We start from the raw sequence: 10,382 nt of genomic DNA, 5'->3' as shown, positions 1-10,382 counted from the left end.
CCACCTTGACCTGCAAGGTGAGGCCTGTGATGCCCTTGACAGTCCCACTGGGTGAGCGCTCACTGTGGGCTGGGCTGCTTCTCCTCCCACCCCCACTTTACCAGCCAGTAGACAAGCCAGGGGGGCCTGACTCCACCTCCAGGCTGCACTCCCCTCTGTCCCTCCAACTGCTCACCCATCGATTTTAGACCTCCTGACAAGCACAGAGGCTCAGCCATGAGTTAAAAAATGTAAAGTGCAAACACCAGCTGAGTTTTATTGAGGGCCTACTGGTCGCTGGGTCCTCCTCCCACCACCTTGCTCTTCCCACTGGCTAGGGACCCAGGCTTTGAGCTGGGGGGTGGGGGTAGCTGAGGTGGAGGTAGAAGGGGTGGAGGGGCCCCAGCAGCTGGGTCCTCAGGGAGGGCAGGGCCCCTGCGTCTGCCCAGCTTGAGCCTCCCTACTTCCCTCCACCCCAGGCCGTGAGGCAGGCAGGCGGGTAAGAGGGCCTGTGAGCCCTGCCCTTCCAGGCTATGACCTCGGGCAAGGGCATCTCTGATTTCTCCCGATGTCAGACGGGGCCAGAGGGCAGAGTGGCCATGGCTGCTGGTTTCCACTGGGTCTGTGGTTGCCGGTGGCGGCTCCTGCCAGCAATCTCCAACTCTGATCCCTGGACAGCTCTGGCCTCTCCTGGGCACCCCCTGGAGTCACCACCAGGACCTGGTGGGAGGCAAGAGGAGAGAAACAGAACTGGAGTCAGACAGTGAGAGGCAGACAGAATCAGAGAGAGACACAGACAATCAGAGGTGAGCAGAGAGAGACACCAGGATACAGAGAAACAAAGAGAGCCAGAGACAGATACAGAGAGAGAGAGCTAGAGGTGGACGGAGAAATGCAGAGACAGCCCAAGACACAGAGACAGAAATGCAGCCAGAGAGAAAGAGGGAGAGAGAGAGAGAGCGAGAGCGAGAGTGAGCGAGAGAGAGAGAGAGAGAGAGAGGGAGAGAGAGAGAGAGGGAGAGAGACAGGCTGAGAAGGGGGGAGACAGACCGAGACGCAGAGTTGGCCGTGGAAGGGGAGAGGACGCTCCAGGCCCAGCCCTCACCTAGAGCTCGTCCCTCGGGTGGGGACGGAGGCTGTGCCCACTGCTGCCAGCCAGGTCCAGGCGGGGGTCACGAAGGGTCTTGTGAGAGCCGCTCCAGCTGATGAGGCGGCCGCTGTCGTCGTCCCAGAGTGAGGATGTCTCCGTGTCGCTGAGCCACTCCGCATCCCCCGCGTAGTGAGTGGGCTCCGCGAGCAGGGGTCGGGCGGAGAAGGCCTGCAGGTCCCGAGGCCAGAAGTGTGCCTTGTACTGCTCACTGCGGGTGGGAGATGGCGTCGGACGGCTGAGGTAGCCCCTGCGTGCAGGCCTCACGCACCTCCCTCCCTCCCCAGCGAGACCTCACCGCAAACACGAGAGGCATGCTTTCCCTTAGCACCACTTTCCAGATGAGGAAACTGAGGCCCAGAACTGGGAAGTCGCTTCACTAAAAGCCACGTGGCCAGCAGAGAGTCCACACCTCGTTAGCCTGCCTCCAGGGGGAGGCGGGCTCCCCTGCTACTCCTTGGTGCCTCAGCCTTGCCAGCCTCAGTCTCCCCACCTGCCCAGCGGGGGGGTGTACAGCTTGCGGAGGTGGGCCTGCCCTGCCCCCACCCGAGACTCACTTGGGGTGCCGATCAAACATGATGGGCAAGAACTCGTCCACCGGCAGCATCCGGCGCAGCGGCTGGGAGGCCAGCAGCTTGCGGGCGCCGGCCAGGCTCAGGACGTACGCCAGCGTCCAGTAGGAGTACCCGGCCACCACCAGGCGCGGCAGCCCCTCCACGGCCACCTCCTCCTCAGGGTTCACCTGCTTCCGGCCGAGGTAGCTGCAGGCGACATTAGGGTCCCAGGAGTCATTGTAGGACCTGGTGTGTCATAGGACCCACCTCCGTCCTCCGGGACCAGGTTGGGGGAAGGAAGGCTCCAAGCAGGAGGCAGACCCCACCCCCCAGGCCCGCCCCTCTCCCTTGCCCTGGGGGTGCAGACTGCCTACATCAGGTCCCAGGGAAGTTTCTCTGCCTCCACCTCCTCCATCAGCCTCTCCAAACGCCCCTTGAAGTTGCTCTCAAAGCGCACGTCATCCTCGAACACCACGACCCGGGCCAGGCCCCTGGCAACCACCTGCGGTAAGCGGGGGGGGGGGGGTGTCTTTAGATTCGGGCTGTCCCCTTCCGCCTGGCTAACACCCACCCCCTCCCTGGCCTCATGTACATGCCAGCTACTCAGTCCTGGCCACGTGACTCCGCTGCTCCAGAGCCCGCTAGGCTCGCACTGCCAGGGGCCTGAAATCCGCGCCTCGCTCTGGCTTGCAAGCCCCCCCCACCCCTCCTAGCGCTCCAAGTAGGCTCGTGCTGGCGATCGGAACCCGTGCTGCATTCGCTGAGTGCCGCCACATCCCAGGGGCCATGGTGCCACCGCCCGCCTCCAGGGACCCACAGCGGCAGCGGCACGACGGCCCCGGACTGCGGCCAGGAGACAGACAGGGAGGTGAAGCCACGCGCCCAAGGACGCGCAGACCGCATGGCAGAGCCAGGATCTGAACCTGCACCTGCTGGACCGCAGGGCCCAGGTGCTCACTTGGGCCTCCTGAGCTTTCTCTCCTAAAGGAGGCTGGGCTGGGGTGGGGGAGACCCTAGCCCCCAACAGCTCTAAGAAAAAGCACTTTCCGAAACTTTTGGAAATGTGAAAAGAACATGGAATCAGCTCGCAGATGGTGAAATGTACATGAGGTGTCCATCCGTTCAGAGACAGTGGGAAACAACGACATCGAAGCTCACACACATTGTGGCTACAGCAAAGAATCAAAACAAGGAGTGAGTCTGCACTGCCCCCAGGAGGGGCGTCCCTTGGGCCAGAGTCCCAGCAGTGGCCTCGGTGTCACTCGCACCCCTGGCCCTGGATTGAGGCCCTTCTTCTTCCCACCCCTGGACACAACCAACTCCTTCCTGCCCTAGGCCTTTGCTCCTACTGTGTGCTTTTTGCTAAGGAGGCTCTTCTCTTCGCCTGTCAATGGTGAGGCGCAGGCGGGCCCCATACTGAGCCAGAAGCCCAGGCAGTCCGCACAGTAGGGCAGCCTGTGTCCCTCCCTTCAGAGGCTAGAGGATTTTCCCTTGATTTCAGTGCCCCCTCTGGTCCCGGAGCCCCAGGAGGGCCAGGGCTGCACATTCTCCGTATTCTCAGAGAGGGTATCTCCTGGCACACAGTAGGTGCTCAGCAGAGACTGTAGAATGACCACGGTGTAGGGTTGGACCCAGGGTGAAAGCTGCTGGGCGTCTTTGCTAATGTATTCAATCACCCACCACTCACTCCAGGCTGGGCAGAGGGCAGGGATGGCAGGCCCTGCTGTCCCTGAGGTTGGGCAGAGCGGCGGGTCCTCACCTCCTCCCAGATGGCGTAGTGGCTCAGGAAGCAGCCCACCTCGCCCTTGGTCAGCGTGCGGCCGGAGTAGGGGTCCTGGTAGCCAGGGAGCAGGTCCACTCCGAGGCGCCTCATGACGCTGCTGTTGAGGGTCCTGAGGAAGACGGGTGTGAGGGCTGAGGGTGGCCGCCAGGGACTCGTCCGGGCGCCTGGTGCAGGCTGGGTCGGTCACCCTGGCGTCTGGCTCCAAGGAGGCCCCAGCCTTGTTCCTGCTCCGTGTGGCCTGAAGCCATCAGGGATTGGAGGGGAAACTAGCCACCCGGGCCAAGTGACCCACAGGGGAGGGGTGGCAGCACGGGAGGTGGGCGGTGGCGTGAGGGGGTGCACCCCAGGGTGAATGTGGGGGAACATGGCAGAGGCCCAAGCACAGGATGGACATCGGGTGACCAGAAGGGCTGGGGCGCCTGCACAAACAGCAGCGGGCACGTGGGGTTGGGTAACCCCGGGTCCCTGCTCGCACCCACACGTCCGAGTCCAGGCTGGAGAAGAACAGGGCTGGGAATAACCATGAAGATACCACTGTCGGTGTCGGGCCCCAGACCCTCGCAAGCCCCTGAGAGAAAGGCACCATGCTCCCCATTTATACCCCAGGGCTGAGAGATGGGGTGACTGGGCCAAGTCACACAGCTGCTAAGTAGCAGAGCTCAAACCCAAGCCCAGGAGCTCCTGGGCCTTAACCACTGAACCTCCCCCTCCTGGTTCTGTCTGCCCGAGACCCCCTGAGACAGAGTTCCTCAGGCCCTACTGAAAGCCTGGAACAGGAAACTCACTCAATTCATTCATCTGCTTTTCCCACCCCAGGGAGCTCCAGAGGCCCACACCGCCCCCCAGCTGCCCAGGGCCCCACCCAGGAGCCTCACCGGCCATCCACAGCGTCCACCACCCGCCCAGAGATCTCCATTTCCCAGAGCGAGCTCAGCATGCGCTCACGCCTGTCGGGCCTGCGGGCCAGGCTGATGACAAAGACCTGGAGGAGGCAGGGGAGTGGGGAGTGGGTGCAGGACAGGGGAAGGGCCCACCCAGGGGAGGGGCCCACCCATCTCCTGACCCCAGGCCTGCAAGCTGAGGGAACTTACCTCATCAAATCCCATCTTGGTGGGACTCTTTGGGGGCCGGGACACATGAGCCGAGGCCCACATAGGGGGCCCGTCCACTGCAGAGGGAAGCACCCCAATCATGAGCCCCTTTGGCGGTGACCCTGGAGTCCTAGCCCCCCCCCCGCCCCATTCCTGCCCTTCGGCAGAACGCCCAGCAGAAAGGGCCCTCAGGGATCACAGAACCCACCTGCCTCCACTGCACAGATGGGGAGACTGAGGCCCAGTGAGAAAGGGACTTGCCCAGAGTCAGGGAATAAGTTAGGGGTGAGGCTGGGACGCCGAGCCCGGTGCCCAGTCAGGTCTGGGGCCTAGGAGAAGGGGCACAGGGGAGGCCGGGAGTGGTGGCAGCAGGCGGGCCCCCGGCTCCCAGCCTCACCGAGCGCTTCCAGGATCAGGTGGACGAAGTTGACCCTCTCGTCCTCCAGCTCCTGGTGGGATTTCACAGGGACGTTCATGTAGCCATAGCGGTGCTCGTTGCACACGTGGACCGAGACCCCTGCAGAGAGAGGCCGGGTGAGTGCCAGGGGCCGGGCTCTCAGAACCCAGTCCTGCCAGAGTCCCAGTGTGCGTCCTCCCTGGGACTCTGTGTCCCCACCTGTGGGATTGGAAAGGGCTTGGCTCAAAAAATAAAAAAATAAAAAATCTGAGGGAGGTTTCTGCTGAGGTGGTTTATGCATTTAAATGATGTTTCTGGACCACCTGCTGGTTCCCAGGGCAATGGTGGTGAGCAAGACAGCGTCTGTACCTTCAGGGGCCAGGAGCAGGCCCACTCCGTGCCCACGTCCAGTAATACACGTGGGGGAGCCACGGCTTCGTGCCCTAACTCTGCCTCTGCCCCTGCCCAGATCCAGCCCTGATCCAGCACCACCCATCGCCTTTGACCCAGGTCCCTGCACTTAAACCCACACCCTCTCTTGCTCCCTTCAAGCTGTCCTCCACTGGCACCTTTTCATTTCTTCAAGATTTGTCACCTTTATTACAATTACTATTTACTCTTTATCCTCTACAGACGTGAACCCGTCAGGGGCAGGTGCGCGGTATCCTGTGGCTCGGTGGTTGAGCATCAACCCATGAACCAGGTGGTCACGGTTCGATTCCTGGTCAAGGGCACATGCCTAGGTTGCAGGCTCGATCCCCAGCGTGGGGCGGGCAAGAGACAGCCAATCAATGATTCTCTCTCATCACTGATGTTTCTATCTCTTTCTCCCTCTCCCTTCCTCTCTGAAGTCAAAAAATATATATAAAAATAAATAAACAAACAAAACCACTGTTCACTAAACTCCTTCAAACTGCTGGCCAATGAACCGTGGCTCATAATCAAAGTAGTAGCAGCAATGAAAAAAAGACATTTGCTGCTTCTCATTGTTTCTCCATACAGTTGTCTCTCACTTTTTTTTTTTACTATATTTTATTGATTTTTTACAGAGAGGAAGGGGGAGAAATAGAGAGTTAGAAACATCAGCGAGAGAGAAACATCGATCAGCTGCCTCCTGCATACCCCCTACTGGGGATGTGCCCAAAACCAAGGTACATGCCCTTGACCGGAATCAAACCTGGGACCCTTGAGTCCTCAGGCTGACGCTCTATCCACTGAGCCAAACTGGTTAGGGCTGTCTCTCACTTTTTACATGTGACTATTTTTCTTCCTGCGTGTCTGCACCACAGACGCAGCCAATATCTCCTGCACATGAAAACCCGTGACCACGCCCCCCTCTCTGAATGGCGGAGCGGGAAGGGCATGCAAAGCAGAGGGAACAGCATGTGCGAAGGCCCAGAGGCTTCCGAGGAAGGATCAAGGAGAGCTGTCCTCACCCGCAGCCTGGCAGGAGTAGGCGAAGACGATGATGTCGTCAAAGGGCCAGGTGTAGTTGGGGTGGGGGGGGTAGAAGGCGAGCTGGGCTGCCCCCGCCGCCCGCAGGGACACCAGGAAGGTGGAGTGGACCATGGGGACCCGGAAGCAGCCCCGGCGCTGGCGGTTCTTTGTGGGGAAGTACTCGGCTGTGCGGCGGTAGTAGCCCTGGGGAAGGGGGTGCTCTGGGCAGTGAGAGGGACCCTCGCTCCCCGCCACGGCGCGCAGACCCCGAGGCCTCAGGCCCTCTGCTCTCGGGGCCCCTCCTCCCAGAACCTCCAGCTTCCCGAGGTCCATCCCCTGCCTCACCTGCGGCGTAATCCCGCACCAGAAATTGGAGTAGTAGGTCTGCGAGTCCAGCATTGGGGCCGCCACGGGCAGCCCCTGCTCAATCAGAAGCCGCAGCGTCTGGCTGTTGGTCAGAATGTTGTCTGTATCTGCAAACTGTGAGGAGGGGGATGTCTCAGACCCCAGCCTTGCCTGGGCTGCAGCCCCCAGCGATTCACTGAGTGGGTTCCCTCCCGATGGCCAGACTCCCAGAAGTGGCTCTCAGAATCCAGTGGGGTTCCCTTAGAGAGGTCTGCCCCACAGACTAGTAGATCTCTTTCGGGACCAAGGATCTAGCCTGGAGCACTGGCTCAGAGTCTGGGTCCAGAGGTAAGAACTGAGCTGCTCGCCCAGCCAGTGTGGCTCAGTGGGTTGAGTGTCCACCATGAACCAAGAGGTCACAGTTTCATTTCAGGTCAGGGCACACACCTGGGTTGCCTGCTAGATTCCCCAGTAGGGGGCGTGCAGGAGGCAGCCGATTGATGATTCTCTCTCATTGATGTTTCTATCCCTCCCTCCCTTCTCTCTCTGAAAATAATACAAATCCTATATAATGAAGAGATAATATGCTAATTAGAACAGAAAGCAGAATGACCTTCTGAATGACCTTCCAGAATGATCAGTGGGCAGGGGGCAGGGCTGCAAGGCAGCTGGGGCTGTGAGGGCCTACGCTTGCACAAATTTCGTGCATTGGGCCTCTAGTATAAAATAAAGAAAGAAAGAATTGAGTTGCTGATCTAAGAACTTTATCAGAGATCTGACTTGGGAGTAGATCCAAAGACCTATTCTGAGCCCTAGTTCGGGGAACTAGACTCAGTATATACCTGAATCTGTCTCAGGAATCCAGGCTTAATATCTAGTCTGAGTTCAAGCATAGGGATCCCAGCTCAATATCTGGTCTGACCCAGGTCGCTAGCCTACAGGAGTTGTCACACCAGAACTTCTGTCAGAAACAGATCCCAATCGTAGGCCAGGCTTTCTTACCAGGATATAGTCTGCCCTCAAGTCCCTGGCAAAGGTCAGGGCTTCCTGCTTCAGCTCCATCAGAAACTGGTGCCTTTCTTTGGTCCAGTGCTTGGGACCCTCTTCGTCTGGGTAGGGCCTGAGGGGTAAAGAGATGAGATGTCCTGTGGGGTAGGTGCCTTCTCTCTGCAGGGCAGTGGACAGAGCCCTGGCCGGGAGCCTGTGGCGTGGGCTGTCCCTTTTTCTCTCTGGGCTGCAGCTCTTGCCTATCCCCCCCGCCCTAGTTCACCACCTGGGCTCCCCCTCAGGCCTCCAGACCACGGCTGCATAGTCATTGCCCACAGCGGCCAGCCACTCCTGCAGCATCTCCGTGGTGTTGTCCACGTTGTGGTCCGTGGCACACCTGGGGACACAGGAGGAAGGAGGGTGAGGGGGGTGCAGCCACAGAAGAACCAAACCCCGAGGCAGCCTTCCCCCCCCCTCCCCCCCCAGCAACAACACCTGCGAGGCGGGCTTCTCCTAGGAGCCTGGCGGTGGGTATGCTGCAGAGGAGGGGCTGCAAGCAGGCAGCCAGGTGCCCATCACAGGTCTGTGACCCACGGTGGGACCTCGGGCAAGTCCCGCCCTCTCAGGGCTTCTCTGACTCTACGAGGACCCAGCAGCCGAGGACCCAGCAGGCCGAGGGGCAGAGCTGGAGTGCATTTCGGAAGATGGACAGTACCTCCCTTGCTGTGTGACCACAGTCCGCCTCCCCGAGTCGGGGCTGGACGGAGGGCCGCTGCTTCTCTCTGCTGGGAAGTTGGGATAAGGCTCCCACCACACCGAGTGTCCTGAGAAGGGCGGACGGGCCCGAGCTCGGCTGACCCAGAACACGCTCCCCCTCTCCTGTGGAAGGGGCCCCCATGACCGAGTGGGGGGAGGGGGCTCAGAGAAAAGCCAGGTTTTAGGTGACACTGTCCCTTTAAGCCAATTCCCCAGAAATGAAGACTAACTACGTGTCAAGTCCCGTAGGGGGTGGGAACTCTGAGCTCCCAAAATGTGGTAATTGTGGGCGGCCTCCCCAGGCCACGGCTCCACCCCAGCCCAAGTGTGGTGTGTTGTGAGGGGGAGTTTGTCCTTTCCCTCCATTTATCCCCAACCTCAGCTTGGGACTCCTCCCTGTTCTGGCTGCCACAGGCCGTGGCCTCTGAGTCCGGTGCCTTGTGGGGATACCTGGGGGTGGCATAGCAGAGGCGGCTCTGCCATCCGCCGGCAGGACCAGCCCGGCGGGCGGGGGAGCAGGTCTGACTCCCCTGCAGGCAGTCTGGAGCCCAGGGCTGACTGCACCCCCACTGCTCCCCAGGAACCCCCAGTCCTGCTGATGCCGGACACACAGGCCCCAGGGGATGTCTGCTATTCCTGCTGCTCGCCCCACGTCAAGCAGCCACAGGTCCCCTGGGGTTGAGTGTGGGCACTGACAGCAAGAGGGGCCCGGCCCAACTTACACCCGGAGGAGGTGGTGAGAGGGGGAGCAGGGGCCAGGGCGGGTGTCCTAGGGCCCACCCACGCCTCAGAGGTCAGTCGGCAGGGCCAGGGGGTCGGGGTCCCGCCTGGGGCTAGGGGCTGAAGAGGGCCTGTCTGCCCGGGGAGGAGCCGGCCGGGGCGGTGTCCGGACTGGGCGCAGATGGCCTCATCTGGAGCTGGGGGGCGATGGCCAGTGGGTGCCAAGGCCCGGGTCTCTCACCAGAGGGTCAGCCGGGCCCGGGGGTAGTCCAGCCGCTCCAGCGCGCCCAGGTAGTGGGGTAGCGAGTGCTCGGCATTGCGGGCCAGGATGGCGAGGACCACGGCGGGCGGCGGCTCCGCGAGGCCCGTGACCGGGAGCCGCGGCCCCAGCAGGAGCAGCAGCGGGAGCAGCGGGGCGGCGCGGGCGGCGCGCATGGCGAGCGCTCCGGCGGCGGCGGCGGCCCCCAGGGCTCCGGGCCCGGCCGAGGGGAGTGGGCGGCGCGGCTGGGCTGGGGCGGGGCCCGGGGCCGGGGAGGGGCCGTGGCGGCCCAGAAGGGAATGGGGGTGGCGTACCCCCCCAAAGTGGGGTCCCACTCCCCACCCCTATGCGGGGATTTTCAAGTGTCCTCTCCTCGCAGGGGGACGAAGGGCCAGGGCCGGGGGGCCGCCGCAGACGCGCCCGGGGAGCAGCCCCCTCCCGGCTGGGCGCCCGGGGGGGGGGGGGGGCGGGTCAGGGGACGGCACCCGAGCCTTCCCGGCGTCTGCGAACGCTCCTCTCCGGATCCCTGAGATGCAACCCCGGAATCCGGCTTCGCCGAGTTCCCCACGCCCCTGAACCCGGATTCCTTGGCCCAACGTCCGACCCACGGACCTCAGCCACCCACCCGCGGGACAGGACCAACTCCTCGCGGCCCCCCCCCCCCGGCTCCGGCCCCGCCCCCGCCCCGCTGCGCGCCCGGGCGCCCTCTGGCGGGCGCAGGCGGAACTCCGCGGAGCCCGAGGCGGCGCGTGGGCCCGGGGCGCGTCCCGCTCCCGCGGCGCCAAGGGTCCTCCTGACCTGGGCGCGCCGTCCCGCGGCGGTCGGAGCCTGGCGTCTCCCGCGCGTCATCGCCCTCGCCTCTGTCGCGGCACCGGCGCTGCTTCGATCCTTTAAGAGAGCAAAGTCCACTCTTAGGCTGAGTGCAGA

The 10,382-nt window shown here is 62.4% G+C and overlaps 1 protein-coding gene across 2 annotated transcripts; it reads right to left on the bottom strand.

The window, feature by feature from the left end:
• Nucleotides 1-233: 233 nt before the first annotated feature.
• Nucleotides 234-10,106, bottom strand: CERCAM (cerebral endothelial cell adhesion molecule). 2 transcript variants are annotated; one of them, XM_059658214.1, is made up of 13 exons: nt 9,438-10,106; nt 8,007-8,117; nt 7,736-7,853; nt 6,734-6,868; nt 6,388-6,592; nt 4,952-5,071; nt 4,555-4,631; nt 4,339-4,445; nt 3,440-3,572; nt 2,055-2,182; nt 1,684-1,887; nt 1,089-1,337; nt 234-702 (listed from the first exon to the last, which is right to left on the bottom strand). In XM_059658214.1, exons 1-13 carry the CDS (start codon nt 9,629-9,631, stop codon nt 687-689), a joined length of 1,797 nt encoding a protein of 598 aa, XP_059514197.1. In that variant the 5' UTR covers nt 9,632-10,106; the 3' UTR covers nt 234-686. The 2 variants fall into 2 exon arrangements, with proteins under 2 accessions (XP_059514197.1, XP_059514198.1); XM_059658215.1 differs by having other exon boundaries at nt 234-699; nt 1,085-1,337; nt 9,438-10,104.
• Nucleotides 10,107-10,382: the final 276 nt, after the last annotated feature.

This window comes from Myotis daubentonii, chromosome 11, assembly GCF_963259705.1.
Source record: "Myotis daubentonii chromosome 11, mMyoDau2.1, whole genome shotgun sequence".
NCBI lineage: Eukaryota > Metazoa > Chordata > Mammalia > Chiroptera > Vespertilionidae > Myotis > Myotis daubentonii.
Note: the sequence above shows the minus strand (reverse complement) of the source record. Positions and strands in the feature narration are given on the sequence as shown.